We start from the raw sequence: 20,671 nt of genomic DNA on the forward strand, positions 1-20,671 counted from the left end.
AGAATTACTTTTGTATTAGTCTGAACATTGCTTCTTTAGTAAAATACTGCATATTATGCATTTAAAGCATTTTAAACTTTGGATAATAAGCCATTTGGTTTTCATTATTGCCATATTCTGACGAAATACAATCTTCTTAGCTGCAAAAACCTATTCAAATACAAATATGCCAGCCTAGTTAATAAGATTATGCATGCTTTAGCTCCTCTTCCTCTGTCTGGTTTCATTAATTTCAAATTACAGACAGAGCTACGCGAGGTGCCGCTAGGGGGACCGCACAATCCCACTCAGAAAAACTGCCTTTAGCCAGGCCGTCTTTTCCCTTAAAGCATCACATCCATGAAATGAAGTGCCCCAATCAATCCCAGAGGGCTCATTACATTATTACTTTCAGTGTAATTTTAACAAATGGCTAACTAACAACAAACAATGTCAACACTAATATTTATTTCAACAGTAATGTACTTATACTGCATCTATCATCTGCTATCTGGATATTCTCATGTAGTTTACATGTATCGTACACCCTTTAAGATAACTTGTGCACATTTACATTTGTGTGAATGTTGATTAGTACATTGTTATACTAGCCAGTGAGACAATTAAAACAAAGTTGACAAGAAATGAGATGCTAAACAATGTTTTCCTAACAATACTCCACTTAAAGATATAAAAAGACCCAGAGTTATGTGATGTAAAATGAACTATACAGACCAAAGGAGTTAGCTGGTTCATACCTTCTCCCACTGTGTGTCATTGGTTTTTCTTCTTCTTCTTCCTTTTACTAATATTTGCACTAATTACAGAGGCAATTTTTTCTGATCTTCTAATGAGAAGTCTTTACCTAAGACTTAGACTAAGACTCTAAGTACCATGTGCCACTAACTGCTAACTCGCTGCATGTTTTATTTCAACACTACATTGTGTGATTTCACAAGAGGAACTAATTAGTGAAAACACCTGCTGAAGTGTTGCACTGAAGTGAAAAACCTCCTGGCGCATGGTGGTTGTTGTCCAGAATCCTGCTGGTTTTCTGTGCTGCGTTACTTTCATCCATAGATAAGATCGAGAGGAAACCAGCAGGCCCAGACCCACCACTAAACACAGGTTTCAGTTGCTATTTATGAAGAATCAGCACCATCTTCTGGTGGCAACCACGGTGACAGCATAAATTGGTAGAATAAGAGGACTTCTTGTTCCACATCACACTTTGCGCAGTTTATTTACATCTAGTTTGGTTTCTACTGTGTCTGGCTGAGTTAAGAAAACTTGCATTGCAAGAGAAGGCCATGGGCTGAATCAGTGGCTTCTTACCGCACAAAGTTCTAAAATCTGATCCTTATCACCAAAATGTGGCACCTTATTTTAAAATAGCCACATTGTAGTATTGCAAGAAATGTGCCTACATCAAATGTTCATCACAGGCAACAGTGGAGCAAAGCTCGGCAAACGATCGGACGAGTGAAAAGAACAGAAAAGGGAAGTGACAGAAAAAATGATATTTGAATATTTGTAGGACAAAAAGATGTGTGGAGGAGAAGCCATGCAGTTTATCATGTGTGTTACATCAGTCTTTTATGTTGAGAACATAAGACTGATGTGCAATCATTTTTACAAAAACAGGCACATAGGGATGAATTCATACAGAAAGATTCTGACGATCATGAGCCTAAATAAGTGTGCCTTGAAAATGGTGATACTACCACTGTGTAGTTTCCCTGTCAGCAGACATTGCCTTAAGATATCTAAAAATATTTTGTCATATGGGCAAAATAGAGAACATTTGTGCCATGCACTGACTGTCCTCGGGGCAGAGACAATGGCCTTAAAAAGGTCAGGCTGTTCCAGTTGCAGGCTGGAAAAGAAGTTCTCTATTGTATTGAGACTTGTCCACCATTACAAATTCCATATGTGTTATATGTACTACGGAGCCTTTACATGAGATACAAGAGCCTTTTATACATTGTTGTGTTTCTTTAGAAACAAAAAAATACAGTCTTTAAACGCTTCAGATGTAAAGTCATTTGCTGTCAAAGCAACATCACAATTGAATGGCAGTCGATGGGATGCAAACGGCAGGTGAGTGCTAGGTAGCATAAAAGTGTATGCTTAGAGGGAGCTGGCTTACCTCCTTGGATCTGACTGACATCAGAGTCAGACAGGAACCCAAAACTATGATTGGAGACTGGCCGCCTGGGCTCCCCCCAGACAGCCGCTTGCTCGTGGGGCTCCATGAGACGGCCGTCCCACCGCCTCTTGTCTTAATCTGGCCAGCACACACATGAAGGCCATGGCTGAATCTCTTTAATGTTTCTAGTCATCTTGATGCACACATTTCTTTAACACACCTACCAATATGAACCAGATGCTAGAGTGAAGTCACCAAATGAGTCAAGTAGTTTTAGGCACACTAGTGGCATGATTTTAGGGATGGCAATGTCAGTCTGTCTGTTGGATAGTCCACCACTAAGGTCCAGACTAAAACATCTCAAGATCAACTGGTTGGATTGTCATTAAGTCGTGTCCTGGAAAGACAGGATGCTTTTTAAATGTTTATCTTTCAAAACTGTGAGCATCATAACACAAAATGTCAGCGTGATTGGATACTGCTAGTGTCTTAGTAGGAATACAATACTTTTCTTTTGTACATTGGGTAAACTTACCCTTTAAAGAGTAACGTTGGACTTTACTATCCCTTTGCACTGAGTCCAGACAGCCATATCTGTCTCTTAATTTGTGTTCTGTAGGTAGTAAGTAATCTAGTCTAGAGGAATCTCATTACCATCAAGCTCACACAGCGCTGCCGGTGGCCGACACAGATTGTGTTTTCCTGTGCCTGCAGGTTATTGGCATCCCAATAAAAATTATTTCCAATCTGAGAAGTGCACTCGGAAACGTAGAGGAATAATTGCATCTTCCTTCTTGTTCACAGCTCAGATGCAGTGTGCATCCATCCATTAAAACACATAGCCAAATTGTATTCGTTAGGACGCAAAAATGATGGTTGCCTTGAGTTATGTTTGAATTACATTTCAATCTAATGGATTTTCATTCATGCCATTGTGTAAGCTTAACACTGGAACCATTCGTTTTGAGAATACATAACCCAATTACACGTTTTGCCCAAAGATATGCATGATGGATCCTTTTCATAAGCTGTATAGCTCCTAGAATCTGAATGGAATCACTGAGTTTTTTCCAACGTCTGGAGTATTAATTTGACTTACAACTTACAAACACAGGAAGTAAACATTTTACACATTTTAGGCTCAGAGTTGGACCTCTTTCATGAACAGATTATTCTATTCAGTGGTACTTTCCATCGTATTTTTGATATATTTTGAATCGGTGTTTTCCTTTGCACATGCTAAATAAAGGTATTTCCACCAGTGTAAAGTGTATCAGAATGCAGTAAATTAAGTCTTTGACGCTCAAAATTTCCCTGGGGGAAGACACCCGGACGCCCTACTTTAATATGTCCATTCTGGTCCATGTATTTATATTGCACAGTGTACCCGCTAAAATACATTAGACTACACCACAGATTCTATTCATCTGAAGAAAGGCAGAGTTCCTGATGTGTTATGCTGTATTTAAAGGTTGGTATGTTCTAGTTTTTTAAATAAAATATCTGCTATAACATTGAGATGGGATCTGATGAGCAATGGGGGAAAAACATTTTCAGTATAAAAGTACTATCTGTCTGTGTGATTCATTCTGTACCATTCACCCCAGTAAGAGGGTCCATATTATTGAACCATTCCTTTCATTGGGGGGAAATAGACCCGTGTTGTGTCTCTCTTAGTGTTTTGATGTGTTAAGTCAAATAATTAGTTATGTGCGCTGGTGCATCCCTAACTGACAAATGGAGCACTTTATCACAATGTGTGGTAACTTGTAGTTCAATGTAATATTATCATTCCATGCATTGGATATCATTAAACAGTTTATGGGATTCTACAAAAAAAGAAACTGGTCAGACATTGCTCTGTGTCATCGATACATTAAGACACGTGGCTGATGAGCCAAAAGAAAATACACAGTACATTCAAATCAGCTGAAACCATACAAATGAAAACTGCTTTTCTACAACCTTCATTTTTATCCTTATAAAGGACTGTTTTCCCCCTCATCATCTTAGATTACATAAAATGTAACTGTTAAATTTAAGAAATATATTGCAGTGTTATAAGAGCAGAAGAAATATGGCTAATAGACGGACATGTTCAATCAAGTTTCTTTTGTTCCTTGTGCAATTTTAGCCGTTAACTTTCAGAACTCTTGAATGCACAGCTTGGGCCTTCTCATTGACACTTTTAGAAATCACGTTTCCAGACAATTTAAAGAGATTATATTGATGTCATTTTTAAGTGACAAAATTGTTCTTAATCAATCTATTGGTTGTGTGCTGCTAAGATGTTTAATGTTTATTGTGTTGACGTGTTGTTGTTTTTTGTACCTCCAACTGCAAATACATTTTTTTTCTGCTTTCTTTGTGTTGGCGTTCTATCCTCCGGTGGATTTATGAGGACTATGGTTACCTGGTCCTCAGATCTCTGCAGGGTAAATCCAGACAGCTAGCTAGACTATCTGTCCAATCGGAGTTTTCTCTCGAATAACTATTTTACAGCGGCTCAATCCAGAGCTTACTGCCGTGCCATGACAAATGTGATTGGTTCAAAGAAATGCAAAAGTACCAGAGCAGATTTCTCTCCCATCCCAGAATGCTGTGTGGACCAGCCAGACCCTCCTTGGCTCCACATGCCACATGGTCTGGCAAAGCAAGACTAACTGCAAGCTGACCTAAAGCTGCCCATATACAGTAAATGTATTTATATGGTGCTTTTCTAGTCTTTACAACTACTCATAAAAGAACCATTCACCATTAACACACTGTGGCCAAGGCTGCTCATCAGATACACACTCACACATATTTACACTCCAATGGTGCAGCATTGGGGGCAATTTGGGGTTCAGTGTCTTGCCCAAGGACACTTCGACATGGGACCACAGGGCCAGGGATTGAACCACCAACCTTCCAATTGGCAGGCGACCGCTCTACCACTGAGCCATAGCCAGCCTAATAGCAGTTACCAACGTATCAAATGACTGCAGATAATGTGAGAGGGTTCACTCACAGTGAGATAAAGGTTTTTTTTAGCATCTTGCAACTCTACTGTTTGGTTCCATCTCATCAACGTTGTTTTCCAGCTGTTTTCACTAAAAGCTCTGACTATACACTTCACCAGCAGCATACAGCAGGCCGATGACGTAAGAGATGAGCTGATAAACATGGTGGAGCATTTAGCAGCTGAAGACACAGATATTTTCCTCCGGAGTTGGCAGAGGTAAAGCCTCAACTTAAATGATGTTTCAATTTCCCAACGTATTGGACCTACATTCATCAGGTGGACACAAACGAGACCCTTAAGGAATTGTTGCTCCGTGCCTCTGTGTAAACACACAGCTGTTTGCTAACGAACAGCTTATCGACCGCTTCCCATCAAAAGGGACGGCACATCAAACAACACCACTCTTGTTCTTTAAGACTAACACGGCCTGATAAACATTTAAATATATTTTGCCCATTTTTATCTAACCCGCATATCATTTTAGGTTCACAATAAATGTCGGCCCGCCTAGTTGCGTGCCAAACCAAAAAGATGGAAAACTGTTTTTTTAAACTGTATTCAACAATCGCAGCAGAATTTGGCAGATTTGTCCACTTTGAGACTCAGGTATTCCCACAGAAGCAGAGTTTTCATATTCAGGCTGTGAAAGAGTTTTCTGTGAGTCAGCTGTGTGGTAGCCTACTTTTCAAAATGGCATCCGAAGGATTGTTTTCTTTGATTTCTGCCTATTTTTTTCAGTCAGAATATATTTTTAATTAAAACATGTCAAACTATAAATGCACTACATGGGATTCTCATTTTCCAGTGTGGAAATTGAGTTTCACACACCCCTGTTAAAATGACTGTGCAGCTGATTTGAGGATCTACTGTATCTCTAATCAATACTGCGTGTGAGGTAAAGCAATAAGACTGCAGGGCAGCAGCAGGGAGCGTCATATGTCACACTGCTCCATTTCATCAGAGGGTTAAAGGTTAACAGCTGACATTTCAAACGTTACCTCTGGGGATGTCTTAACAACTCTCTCTTATTGTCTATGTCTGTTTGTCCAATTGGAGTAATTGAAGGTCTTCAGTGGTAATGCTCAAACAAATCTCCATGTCTCTTGGGAAACACAACTATCCACTGGCTTCCAGTTCAATTCAGAATACAATTTAAAATCCTTCTCCATACTTTCAAAGCCATCCATAACCTTGCTCCTCCATATCTATCAGAACTCCTTCACATCGCCGTCCCCTCCCGCTCCCTCAGATCTTCCTCCTCCCTCCACCTCACTGTCCCCCCAGCTCGACTCATCACCGTGGGGAACAGAGCCTTCAGCCGCTCTGCTCCCCAGCTCTGGAACTCACTCCCACCCGACCTCCGCAATATCGACTCTCTCCCCCTGTTCAAAACTAGACTCAAAACCCATCTGTTCCAGCTCGCTTATCTGTAAATACACTGTTCCTGTTTTGTTGTTTTGTTTTTTGTTTTATTTGTTTTATTTGTTTTGTTTTACTACTTACATTTTTCTGTTCCCTGTCTTTTATTGTCTGTAAAGCGTCCTTGAGTGTTAGAAAGGCGCTGTTAAATAAAATGTATTATTATATTATTATTATTATCTGTCTGGAACAGTGTCAAAGGAAAATTCCAATGAACAAAAGCCACATAAAACGATATCCCTCTGAATCATTAAAACTCAAATATTTGGAATCAGAATGAGAAATGAGAAAGAAATACAGCGAAGGTTAGACCGTCAATTACATTACATATGACTGTATACGGTGGTGGAATGTACATTTAATCAAGTACTGTACTTAAGTACAAATTTGAGGTGCTTGTACTCTTTTCATGCCACTTTCTACTTCTATTCTGCTACATTTCAGAGAGAAACATTGTACTTTTTACTCCACTACATTCATCTGACAGCTTTAGTTACTAGTTAATTTACTTTCAGTTCAGATTTGAACACAAAACACATGTGGTTTATAAAATACTATGTTTTATTGTAAATTAAACTACCCAACAATATAACAGCCTAAAAATCCAGCTCAAATAATTGGATAATTAAACACAATTGCACATGCATCAACTACTTTTAAAACTTGTTCCTGATGATATTACATTACATACTTTTACTCAAGTGATATTTTCAATGCAGGACTTTTACATTTTAAAGGAGTGTTTTTTACAGTGTGGTATTCATTCTTTTACTTTAGCAAAAGGATCTGAATACGTCTTCCACCACTGACTGTATAATGACGTTTGTAACAGAGAATTTCATCATGGGAAAAGATTTGTTAAGAAATTCTAACCAAAACATGACTTATAGTCCGCACACTATAGTGAAAATACGTAGAAAACACATTCTTCATCTTCAAAGTTGAATTCATGAGCAACAAAAAGCACCATTTATACATTCAATACTGTCAGAGTTTTTTCAACAGCATTGATAAATGTCCCTTGTTTTCACAGTTTTCCTTTGTCTTACTTTAATAAAATTGAAGGTGTCACAAACAATGTATGTTATTGTTAGGTTTGAAGTTGTCTTTAAGAGGGTTCTAGATGGTGTAAAGTACTACATGTGTAACAAAAATGTTGTTTAAAGCCTTAAGTGTGTCCAGAGGGAACTGTGTTGTGATAAATTGCCTCAATGTGACGTCAATACTACAAGTTTGAAAATCAAACCAATCTGAGGAGGTGTGGATATGAAAATGTTATGTAGGCGCCAGATTTTGGCAACAAAGGAATGGAATAAAAAAATAACATTATCTCCGATTCAAAGATTCAAACTGTCCAGCATGAGTCTAAAAAAAGTTTCAGAGACAGAGCGCAAAGCATCCTTCATACTGTGAAAGCCACGCCCCATGGAGGGAATAACTAATGGCGCCACAATATGCATCGAAGGGCTGACACGCTAAGATATGGGGCTTACCCAGTGCTAGTACCAGCTCGACTCGGCTCGGCTCGGCTCGGCTCGGCTTACCTCAACTTGGCCGCGGTGCCGGGTCCTCCATTTTCCATTGCAGATTGCAAAGATTTTAACGGACATTCGCAAGGTGTTACCACACAGTGACAAGAGTTCTACCAATCAGAGACGTCGCTTTGGGATTGCAAATAAAATGAATTTGTCTCAAAACAAGGTTGGGGGCGCAGGAACTTTTGGCGTTGATATGAGCATATACATTTTTTAATCTACCATCAACGTTCATGATTTTATGGCTTACACTCCAATTGCCAATGGAGAAATTGTGCTTTTCCTTCTGGAACCCGCTGTGGGCGGGACTGTTGAACAATGTTGAGTAAAAAACTACATTAATACTTTTAATTCTATTAAATCGTGTTTTTATTAGATTTTTTAGTGATTAAGTATTACCTATCTATTTAGGTCACATTTTCTTGTCTTTCCCAGATGCACATCTTTGATCACCACCACTGGCTGTGTTATTTAAGTAACAGGAAGATTTTATATCTTTAATTAAATTCAATATAACACCTCACTGCCTTCTTTTCCACAGGCAGGAACAGAAAAAGCTCGAGCCAAGCAGAATTGGACAATGAAGACATTCTTCATTCTCTATTGACTTGTTTTTATTACAGGCTTAATTGCTTCAGGCATTGAACGAGGGAAGCATCACACTGCAGTTTGTCTCCTAGCTTGTCCCCCAAAGCCAATACGAGCCAAAGGACCTTTAAATGTGTCTTTTATGGCTCTGCGGATTAAGACTTCCGGGACAAATGGAAAGCACGTATCTGCTGGCTCCAGGATCGGCTCTGCGTTCTGTAATTATTTGGAACGCGCGTGGCTTTTGTCACAGCTGGATGCTTGGCTTTAATTTGTCTCCGATTGTGGTGACGTACAGTGAAAACACTGTGAATGAACAAGCTGTGAGTCAATGTGTGCAGCAGTGGGCACCACAGGCTCTCAAAGAAAACATTAACAAAGGTCAGTTTCTAAAAGAGTTTCTTTAATATTTCAAGCATGGTTTTCTTTTTTTAAAAGATTGTTTCTTTGGCATTTTCAGACCTTTATTTCCAAAAGGAGAGTCTTGAATGTGGAGAAAGGGGGAATGACATGCAGCAAATGGCGGCCGGTGGGATCTGAATCTGTGGCTGCTGTGAAGAAGACTGAGCCCCTGTACATTCTAGCATCAGAGCTAGCCAGGCGCCCAAGTGTGGTTTTTCATAAGTGCAACACATTTTCATGCAACATCGTGGCTTCAGCAATGTCCACGCTGAGCTCTTATGCTGAGTGTTTGGTGTGTTTGTGTGTTTTGCCTTTAAAAAAGATCAATTCCCACGGTCTAACATTAGTTCTAACCTTTATTTGTTCAGGGTAGAACCATTGAGAGAAAGCTCTCATTTCCAATGATGCCCTGATAGCAGCACAAGAAAGTAAAACAATCTAAGAAATGACAGTACAAATAAATAATATGATCAATAAAAACAATACCCAAATTACAATATGTGAAAAAACATTAATGAAGGAACAATCGCAAAATGGCCGAGCATATAAACAATAGAAACAAATGAGAATCACTGATGTAGGCGACTAAGAGGGCTATTTATAACCAGAACAGTCACTACGTAACACACTTGACACACATTTAACACAACACGCTGTTTACAGCAAACAAGCTCTGATAATACACAGCAAACAGCAGACTAGCTGGTGAATATAGTGAAGCGTTTAAAGATTTTTTTGGGGGGGGGGGGCTTTTCCCTTTATTCAATAGTGACAGTGGATGGACAGGAAAGGGGATGACACGCAGCAAAGGGAAGGAGGTTGGATTCAAACCCCGGCTACTGCCAAGGCCTCGGCCTATATATTTCTCAGCCTAGATATTTCCCTCAGGATGTGGTAGAGACCAAAACAGTGTTAAAAGAGAGAGAACATTGGACTTAGGATTTATCAGGTGCAAACCCACAGTGAATCATCATGTTGTTCCGTAACGGCTGGATGGGTAAATGTGCCGCTGTAAGTCTGTCAGACTGGTGTGGAGTTGGCCAAAATCAATGAATGCAGCTTCAAACGAGACCAAACTGACGTAGTTTCCCTTTACAGGAACCAAGTCATTTCCATTACCCAGACGCTAAAACAAAGCTTTCATTCAATGATCCAATTAAAGTCAATTAATTGTTCTTTTCAAAATATTTAAAACATTTCTTTAGACCCTTTTTCCTCAAAGGATGCCTAAATTTGCCATTTTGTTTTCATGTGATTTTACTGCTTGAATTGCTAAAAAAAGATGGAACTACTGGAACAAACAACAAGCTCCTGAGATAAAGAGAAAACAAAGAATGAAATATGGAGTTTTGTTGAATCTTTCGTTGAATCTTGAATCTTGTGTTTCTAGGCCCAAAGCTGCTTATTGATGTAGTTTCTTCACCTGAATGAGTGACAGCTTTTATAAATCAATACTGTCAGTACTATCGGTCCCCCTTTACGTCTGTCTCATAGACTGTATAGAAATGGACAAGCAAGTGCTGAAAATGTGGACTTGTTTTAAACCTGCATTCTATCTGAATTCCAGCAGGGGCGACATGTGGTTGCAAAAGGAGGTCGTTGTCTGTAGAAGTCTGTAAGAAAGTATGGAGCCCCGGAAGTCACACGGAGGAAAAGATAAAAAACAAAGACTAAAATATACTGTGTGTAAAAAAAAATAATATGTAGCCTACTAGGGACAAACACTAAACTCAAGATCTCGAGTTTCAAACTCTAGCTAAATACATCCATTGTTTATTTTAATGATTATACTAATTAATAAATACCAACGCGTTATTACGAACATTGTCGTTGACTGTTGTCAGTTACTGCAGGCTAACCTCAGTAGCTCTCGAACTCGCTAGCTACTAAGGTTATCCTTATTGATTGTTGGATTTTCAAACTTGAGATCTCGAGTTTAGTGTTTGTCCCCAGTAGGCTACATGTTTTGTTTTTTAAAATATTTTTTTCTTCTTTCTCTTTCCCCCTCCATAAGAGAGTGATTCACTTCTCACTTGATTTATTACCTTGGCAAACATTTTCATGATGAGTTTATGGCCTCAATCGCTAGTTTGAAGTCTGCGGATGCGCTGCTACTCTCAGTTCTTTTAAATCAAGGCTGAAGACCTTTCTTTTTGATGTTGCCTTTTCTTCAAATGCTTATGCTGCACTGTAACTTTTATTCTTGTGATTTATGTGTCTTAATGTTTTTAATTTTAACTGTTCATGAGTTTCATCGGTTTTTATTTTTTTAACTGTTTTTTAACTGATTTTGTGTAAAGCACTCTGAATAGCCCTGTTGCTGAAATGTGCTCTACAAATAAAGCTGCCTTGCCTTGCCTTCTGCAACACAGAATGATGTTCATTTTCTGAATTACGGTCTCATTGGTTTTTAAATCCTTGCTTTTATCCTTGATTAGGGTGTTTTAGGGCGTGGCTATGATGTGAAAGTGTGTAACGTAACGTAGAGCATGAGGGCTCCTCCGTCTCATCTAAAATCGTCACATCCGCGACCAGGATGGCTGCGCCCGTAACGGCAAACTCAACCACGGAAAGCAGATCTCCACAAACCAATGGGTAACGTCACACCTGCCCTGTCCACATATGCTACAGTCATTGGTCTGTCTATGGGTTTAACACATATTTAAACAGCGACAAAGGGATATTAGCTGACTTTGTCTGAGGTAAATAGCTAAAAAATAATGTTTTAAGAATATGCTTTTGTTTTTTTATCTCCTGTAATACAACGGTTTTAGACAGATGCAAAATCCCAAAGTATTAAACTTGTTTAATCCCTGTGATCTAACACAAATGACGGCAACATGGAGCAAGAAATCCTACCTAACATTGAGTAAAATTTGACTAAATAAAATAACAAGAAGGCATGTTGATAAATGTGTTTATTGAACATGAAACAATCACATGCCACAGTAAATATTCAGGACTTTTAGCAATTCCAAATGCATGCTCATCCTCAGGTAACAGCAGTCAAAACAACACGATGCATAACGGGTAGAAGTGATACTAGAGCCTGATGTTGAGATTCAGAGAGTCAGTTACTGTGCCACTTTTTGGAAGCCAACTGAGGTTGTGGAAGGAAGTTTGTTCCTGTAGAAGTGATGCTGTGTTTGCAAAAAAAAGAAAAAGCCCTCAGTGCTTTCAGAGGCATTTGAGCAGGTAGGAGTTGCAGTTGGCTCCTCTGCCGCAGTCGCAGAGCTTCCCGATGCGAGGCCCGTACTTCATGGCACACCGGTCACCCATCCCGCACTGCCGGGAGGAGGGAGAGAGACACGGTACTCACAGCAGTCCCACACCATGCAACACGGCTGTTAAAGTCCTCAAAAGTTACAATGACGTCTGGCACTAAGGCCCTCTGAGGCCTAAGGGAGTTTTAAAATTTTCATTTTAAATTCACATTTCAAGGATAATTGTATAAGACCGGATGCCCGTGTGTTTCATATCTAAATGTTCAAAACAAACTCTAAACTCCAAACTAATTTGGCCATATAGCTGAAAAGTATAGATGATTTAGTTTTGAAATTTCTTAAATCTCTTACATAAACCAACCTAAACTCATCGGTTTAGAGGCTTGGGTTCATAAAAGTAGCATATTAAATGAATAATAGTAAATATATGTCTTAAAATAAAATGTAGTAACATCACTTTTTGATGGACTTGCGGGTGCGTCTTTTGTCCGTCAGAGGTTTTATTTCATGTATGTAGCAAATACTAGCACAGGCCTGGAGCTGGGCAATATATAAAAATGATATCAATATCAATATATGAGACTAGTATCGTCTGAAATTTTGGCTTAGGCAGTAATATTAAATATTACAATATCTAAGCCAATCTGATATCTAGCGTTGTCTTCTCCTGAACTTAACAGCTGTTCCATTATTGGCCTTTACCCACTATGTCGGTGTATACATGGTAATGATGATTATTTATCAAAAATCTAATTGTGAAGATATTTTTACTGACCCTACAATATCTTTAGAATATCAAAATCAATGTATTTGGTCAAGAATACTGTGATAACTGATTATCCCCATATCACCCAGCCACACAGGCCTTTTATTAGTCATTAATGAATCTGCTTTGATTAGTTGTTTCCACTTTCTGTTCCTTCTTCTGATTTATTTGACACCAGATAATGAAGGTGAGATGGTAATCAGTCCCGCTTTTTCCAGTCAAATAATTAAATCCTGTTCATTAGCTGGTTCTGTCTAATTTCAAGAGGATTGAGAAGGTTTTTGTAGCTTTGTCCAGTCCCACTCTGTCAGCTGGGCAGCGATCTTAATTAGTCTGGAATTGCACCAAGTAAAAGACTTGTTGGCATTTTCTGGTTATCTTTTAATTACTGGCAGGTATCTTTTGCTAACTGGTTTAATTAAACAGCAGTGGCGTGATGTACAGAGCATATAGGAAGGACTTAAACAAATCACTATATCATACACCGTGGTTTTAATTACAAGGAATAATGTAAAGGTGCAGTGTGCTTAAATATAGTGAATGAAGTTACCAGAGGGATGCTTCCTCTTTTCACATTATGCATCCTGCCCAGCACAGCCTCCAGCGCTTCGACCTGCTCAGCAGAGATCGGATCACAGAAACAACAAAGAAAAGGAGAACGTGTCAAAGACAGTATCACATATATTCCTTATCTGTAATTCATTCAACTCAGACAACTCTTTTAAACTCAAGATGGTGTGCTTTTCAGAGCTGCATTCAATCATACGCACATATCTGAGATGCCTTGTGCATCATTTTACACACATTTCCCCAGAATTCAGCCTGATACATGTCTATTTGTTGTATTTGGAAAGTTCTCCACTAGAAGTTCAAATAATGTTCTGTGGGGTTTGAATAGGGATTAGCTGCACAGCATGAAGGGATGGCAGAGTTTAGGAGGAGTTGAAAGTGAAGGGAATGAATTAACTCTGACGCCACTTTAACAATCATGTAAATGAAGCTCGGCGTAAATTCCTTCAGGAAGACTTCTAAACTAATCTCTTTCCTCTCCTAATTCCTCAGCTGTTTGAGGTGTTCAATTTTCTGTCAACCAATCAGAAGACGCCATGGATTTTGAGAGCCAATCACAGCAGGTCATCCCTGCTTTGAATCTGTTCTCCTCTCTGCTACTCTCAGTTGTCATTTCAGAGTACAACCCCCCCCCCCCTCCCCTTCACAACGATTGTATTACAATGGACTCTAATCTCCAAAGACTCTGTAAACTTCCTATTATGTAAATGTGCAAATAAACGTGCATATCTGCAACAACATCTCTCTTGATTGAGTCAGCAATTATGAATATGTTCAGAAAATGTCCCCATGCATCATTGTTGTTAAGACCGGACAAAGCAAAGTTTGTTGTGCATCTCTTGAAATAACTAAGTAACATAACACAACACGATTTGAAATGTTTTCTGCAAGCTTCTACCTGTTTCCTTTTAAACTGAGCTTGAAGAAATAATACATTTGTTAATTCTACAAAAGCTAAATAAAAGAAAATGAGGATTTGAAGCCTTTAGGCCTCCACACATACAGTCCAACCCCAACACTTGTTGTGATGTAGCTACAAATTCTGAGTTTTAAAATTATATCAACGTACTTCTCTGTCAGAACTACTCCTCCTGCTTTTAAATTGGCCCCATGGGATAACTAGAGTAATTTGAATAGTATTGTTATTTGGATCAAATTACCATCCTAAACTGGTTATTTATTCTAAAATGTTTAAGAGACGTGACCACTGGACCACCATCAGGGATTTTCATCTTTTGACCCATGATTATTTTAGTTTCTGCATTTTAATCTAGGCTAAAGACACATTTTACTCTCTGACCTTTAACACTAATCGCTCATTTTGTCATGTCTATAATTATATATTTCTTGTTGATGCTTTTGTGTGTGTCTTGTTTCCTGTTTCAATGTTTTCATCAGCACGTTTGGCAATTCTTTGTACAGCAATGTTTTCATCTTGAACTGTGTTTAACCCTTGTGTTGTCCTCCCAGGTCAAAAAGGGACAAATATTTGACATTTTTGTCCCTTTCCAGAATTTTTTTTAACGTTTTCACAAACGCCACCGCACTACCACTAGCTTTACACTACTTTTTGGAATTCATGGTCAGTTACCCTCATTTATATAGAATAATACACCAATATTTGATGTTAAAAAAAGACGAAATTATGAATTATTTTGACTAATAGTTAAGATCAGAGGAACGTACGGATGAGTTTAGTGAGGAATGAAAGTGAACAATTGTATTTGCAAAGAGCGTTGTATGGAATCCAATCCATTTTTTTGTAGTAATTTGCTTAAAAAGAAACCCATATTTCAGATGTAGACATTTTTTAAAGGGGTCAAATTTGACCTGAGACAAAAAACGGTGCTTACCTACTCACTAATCTATGGAGTGGCGGGTGAAATTTGAACATTCACCATGCACCATTTATTTGACGAAAGTTAATTTTATTTTTTTATTTTGAGTCCTGCTGCCATTCCTCCATAAACTAACATCTGTGTGGAGCCTCTTCAGATACTGACCAGGTCTCTGTCTGCGTCAGGTTCGGGTTTGTCCACTCCAAAGTCCTCTGTGGAGACTTCCTGGGACGCCTGGCCGTGACAGATGACGGACAGCAGGCCGACAACCAGCAGTCCGCGGAGCATCCCGATCCCGGAGCTATCCATGGTGCTGGTCCGAGTGCTGGTGCTGGTGCTGGAGGAGGAGCAAGGAGGGCGGAGGTCCCGGCAGGAAGCAGCAGATCAGGACTAGGAGGAGCAGAGGGGTCGCAGCAGGTCCACCGTAGATTCTACCCACCGGACCCAGTCCTCTCTTATATTGACTCGTATAGCCCCGCCCGAGAGGCCACTGCGGGGGACATATCGGTGGCTGTGGGCACGGATGTCACGGGGAGAGGAACCCACCAACATGCAGTTTCTTTAAAGTAGGGTGGCTCATTGTGTCAGGCAGAAATTATCTATGAGAATGGACTCGATCACGTTCTATAAATGCAGGTAACACTTTACAAAGAAAGAGTAACACATGATTAGTTACCCTTTTTCAGAAGGGTAACTAAGGTAAGGTAGCTCATTCTGTCACGTTGGACTCAGAATGGACTACCTGCTGTATAAATGTAGTTTGAAGAAGGTATAGCTCATTCTGTGAGTAGGACATACCTGTCAGAATGGACTATTACCGCTAGAAATGTAGTTTAAATTAAATGTGATGTTATATGAGTAGAGCCGGTGGAAACTCGCCACGTCGTTATTTAAAAACAGACTGCAAAAAATAGTAGAGCTTCCTGGCGTTAAAGTGAAATGCAAAGTGCCTTGAACCTGCATTGATATATTCTTATTTTCTATCTGATTTCCAGCAGGGGGCGACTCCCCCGGCTCCAAAAAGAAGTCAAGCAACCAAGCTATAGGCACCATGTTAGCTGGTAACTTCATGGAGAGTTGATGTTTTTCTCTTCTGCCATACTGTAGGCTACGTGCAGATAAATGGCGGCAGCAGCCCGGAGGTCCGTGTTTAACCGCAGATAAAGAAGGGCTTTCCCCTTTAGCGTGTTGCTTAGCAACCTTAAACAACACACAGATCTGCCCTCTCCTCAAAATTCATCTCGACCTGTTGCAAAATGAGCCCAAAAAAACACATGGCCACGCCCATAGCTCCAACCTCTTGGGAGCCTTTTTTTTCATTTTCTTATTCTTCTTTTCTTTTCTTTTTTACAACCTCAAGGCTTCTTTTTTTAATTTTTTAATTTAATTTTTTATTATCATCTTTGAATTTTACACAACATGGTAAACATTCATTGAACAGTCGGCATCAGAATATATATATATAAAAAAAAAAAAGATAAATAAATAGAAAATCCTTTCCATACAGTGAATATAGAGAAGCTTGAGAAGGAAAAACAAAACAAAACCAAGGATTTTTATATAAATTTAAAAATAGATACAAATAAATAAGTTAGAAAGGTGGATTACCAAAAACATCAAAAAACATAATACAAGACAGACAAGGTGAAATGGGATAGGGTTACATAATTATAATTCCTTAAAATCTTCAGTAGATCAGCTATATAGATAGTTGTCTTACTATTAATGATTTGGATAGACTCACAAACTTTTTGAAATTCTCTTCTAAAGTGAGTAAAAGCTGGTCGCGATCTAGCAAATTTTGCTTTATGGATATGAAATTTCCCTTGTGGAATTAGTAGATTGACAATCCCGAGTAATTTCTTGTTTTTGTGATCCCAACCTCAAGGCTTCAAAACGACCACCAACCAGTGGATGAGGTCACTGATGCGACGTCAACTATTTGTTCCTTTTTTTTATAGCCAATATGTACATGTATTGTACTGTTTTTATGTTTTCCTCCATATGGCATTGGATATTGGTATCATAAAGTGAAATTATCATGACAGAAGAAAGTGCATGTCTCCCGGTACAGGCTGCTGATTATGTAACCAGCACTAATGAGAACCATTGTCTTTCTAAATTCCTTCTTTTCTCCGTCCAGGAGGAGCTGTAATAAAGATGCTGATGAGGCTGTAGTTGGTCCCACAGGACAGAGACATGTCCCTGTTAAGAAGAAAGACAACAACACCTATCTCTTTTATACGTTAACATATTGATTCACATTACAGCTCTGGTGTGTGTGTGTGTGTGTGTGTGTGTGTATGTGTGTGTGTGTGTGTGTGTGTGAGAGTGTGTGTGTGTGTGTGTGTGTGTGTTTTGTGTGTGTGTGTGTGTGTGTATGTGTGTGTGTTTGTGTGCGTGTGTGAGGAGAGCAGTGTGCCTCTCTTTTCAAACATTTGACTGTCTCTAAAGATAATTAACTAAAGAGCATCATACTAACCCTGACATTTCACACGTCAAAGACAGAAAAGCACAAATGTTTGACTTGTTTTAGTTTTTAATTTAGTTTTTCACTTTCACTTTTTAATGGCCATGCAACTACTGGTTTCTTTCATTGCTGACTGATCTGTTGATTATTTTCTCAATTAATCAATTAGTTGTTTGGTGTCTAAAATGTTTTTTTATAATTTAACCCTTGTGTGGTGTTCATGTTTTTGTTACACAGCCAGTGTTCCCGGGTCTGGTGGACTCATCACGTTTGTAGGCTTTTAAATCAATACAGCCATTACAATTTATGTAAAGAAATACAGATGTTTACTTTAGTTCAATTACCTATGATATCATTTATGCTTCCTAATTGCCATTTACCCCTCTGAGATCACATTCCTAAGCATATGATCACTTTTGTTTTTTGTGAGAAAACAAGGAAATTCAATTACAAAATGTGACAAAATTGATTTTTTGATCATTATTGGTGCTTATTTCTTAGAACTTAATCAGAACAGGTGAACGTGCTTGAAATGTGTCAATTTTGTGAGTTTGTGTGGGAATAGCAGGTGCAGAAAGACAACAGAGTTCAATAGTAGCTTTGGATTTTCCTGATGATAAGGGGATTAGTCGTAACACGGGTCAGTTGTGGGCCAAACATGTCCAATATACAATCTGGAACAAGTTAACTGATTCACTCTATAATCTGTTAAACCCTTATTACACATCAGCCTCCTGTGATAAACACGGCACACTTTAGAAAGAAACAAAAAACTAATTTTAAGGTAGAAAAGTATTTTTTTAACCTAATTTATTTTGGGGAAAGCAATGCTAGCTTTGTAGTTTAACTCAACAGACTTAAATCTTGTTTATTGTGTGTCTACGTGGATATCTTTCATGCACGTTAGTGCTAATGTGTTAGCTGTTAGCTGTAAACTAAGCTAGTTCATGGTGACACCAGTCTGGGTTACATTTCACAAGAGTCTTGGTAAGAAAGTTTTACAACCTGCCTAAACACACGTTATGTTAAAAAGTAAAAAGTTGAATTAAAGTTTCAATATCAAGTTTTGGTCATAATCTTACTATCAAGATGTTACATTTCACCCCAGGGCATGGTACTAACCTGGATGTGGGGTAAATTGTAACATTTTACTCCTTGAGTTTGAGAGTAAACCATGCATTTTCTGTTTGGGTTGCATATATAAGTACACAGTCTGAGCTAATGTCTCCTGTAGTCAGGTAGCTTAGCACTCTGAGCTAATGTCTGTAGTCAGGTAACTTAGCAGTCTGAGCTAATGTATCCTGTAGTCAGGTAGCTTAGCACTCTGAGTTAATGTCTCCTGTAGTCAGGTAGCTTAGCGGTCTGAGTTAATGTCTCCTGTAGTCAGGTAACTTAGCAGTCTGAGCTAATGTCTACTGTAGTCAGGTAGCTTAGTGGTCTGAGCTAATGTCTCCTGTAGTCAGGTAGCTTAGTGGTCTGAGCTAATGTCTCCTGTAGTCAGGTATCTTAGCAGTCTGAGCTAATGTCTCCTGTAGTCAGGTAACTTAGCACTCTGAGCTAATGTCTGTAGTCAGGAGGCTTAGCACTCTGAGCTAATGTCTACTGTAGTCAGGTAGCTTAGCAGTCTGAGCTATTGTCTACTGTAGTCAGGTAGCTTAGCAGTCTGAGCTAATGTCTCCTGTAGTCAGGTAGCTTAGTGGTCTGAGCTAATGTCTCCTGTAGTCAGGTAGCTTAGTGGTCTGAGCTAATGTCCCCTGTATTCAGGTAACTTAGCAGTCTGAGCTAATGTCTCCTGTAGTCAGGTAACTTAGCAGTCTGAGCTAATGTCCCCTGTAGTCAGGTAACTTAGCAGTCTGAGCTAATGTCTCCTGTAGTCAGGTAACTTAGCAGTCTGAGCTAATGTCTCCTGTAGTCAGGTAACTTAGCAGTCTGAGCTAATGTCTCCTGTAGTCAGGTAGCTTAGCAGTCTGAGCTAATGTGTAGTCAGGTAACTTAGCAGTCTGAGCTAATGTCTCCTGTAGTCAGGTAACTTAGCAGTCTGAGCTAATGTCTCCTGTAGTCAGGTAACTTAGCAGTCTGAGCTAATGTCCCCTGTAGTCAGGTAACTTAGCAGTCTATCACACGCTCGCCGTCCATCACTCGTATCTCCAGTCTAACAAGCAGCCGCAAAAACTGCAGACAGACGCCGGGAGAGCAGAGCGAAGTCTCGGTGACCAAAGGAGATGTAGTGCGAAACATTGTCTGATAATAATAAAATGAGCTAGTTTGACCCATAGACTGCTCCTATTAATATCATTAACATACAGTCTAGGGTTTGACAACTAGACAAGAACCATTGACCGTTAAAACATATACAGTCTATGACCAGAACGCGGGACCTTCTTCCTGTTTACTTTCTTGCTCCCACCCCTAGACACATCCGACCAATAAGAGGGCTGGACGTTTTTGCCTGATTTGTAGGTAATTAGGCAATTTGGCACGCTTGGATTTTCCCAGGTGTGAATCCAAACCAAACCAAACCAAACCTACCAAAGGCCAATCGATCCATGCTTTCAAACTAACTCACCAACCAAAGCAAACAAACATACAGGTGTGAAAACGCCCCAAAATGTAAGGATTTTTCTGCATCGAGTAGGCTACTTTTATTTTTAATACATTTGAGGATATTTAAAGTAAAGGATCTAAATACTTATTTTTTTGCCGCTGGATTTTTCACATTAGAATTTA

General features: G+C 39.1%; 1 protein-coding gene and 1 long non-coding RNA gene across 3 annotated transcripts; both read right to left on the reverse strand.

Annotated features, from left to right (window-relative positions):
• Positions 1 to 1,388: 1,388 nt before the first annotated feature.
• Positions 1,389 to 20,394, reverse strand: LOC117942099. Its single transcript, XR_004656071.1, has 3 exons — positions 20,310 to 20,394; positions 9,419 to 9,425; positions 1,389 to 1,402 (listed from the first exon to the last, which is right to left on the reverse strand). It is a non-coding gene; the product is annotated as an uncharacterized LOC117942099 (long non-coding RNA).
• Positions 6,713 to 16,063, reverse strand: cartl (cocaine- and amphetamine-regulated transcript-like). 2 transcript variants are annotated; one of them, XR_004656013.1, is made up of 4 exons: positions 15,640 to 16,063; positions 13,617 to 13,679; positions 12,155 to 12,361; positions 6,713 to 6,731 (listed from the first exon to the last, which is right to left on the reverse strand). XR_004656013.1 is itself a non-coding variant. In XM_034867215.1 (3 exons), exons 1-3 carry the CDS (start codon positions 15,781 to 15,783, stop codon positions 12,254 to 12,256), a joined length of 315 nt encoding a protein of 104 aa, XP_034723106.1. In that variant the 5' UTR covers positions 15,784 to 16,063; the 3' UTR covers positions 11,980 to 12,253. The 2 variants fall into 2 exon arrangements, 1 of the variants encoding a protein (XP_034723106.1); XM_034867215.1 differs by lacking the exon at positions 6,713 to 6,731 and having other exon boundaries at positions 11,980 to 12,361.
• Positions 20,395 to 20,671: the final 277 nt, after the last annotated feature.

Source organism: Etheostoma cragini, chromosome 1 (assembly GCF_013103735.1).
Source record: "Etheostoma cragini isolate CJK2018 chromosome 1, CSU_Ecrag_1.0, whole genome shotgun sequence".
In the NCBI taxonomy this organism is placed as follows: domain Eukaryota; kingdom Metazoa; phylum Chordata; class Actinopteri; order Perciformes; family Percidae; genus Etheostoma; species Etheostoma cragini.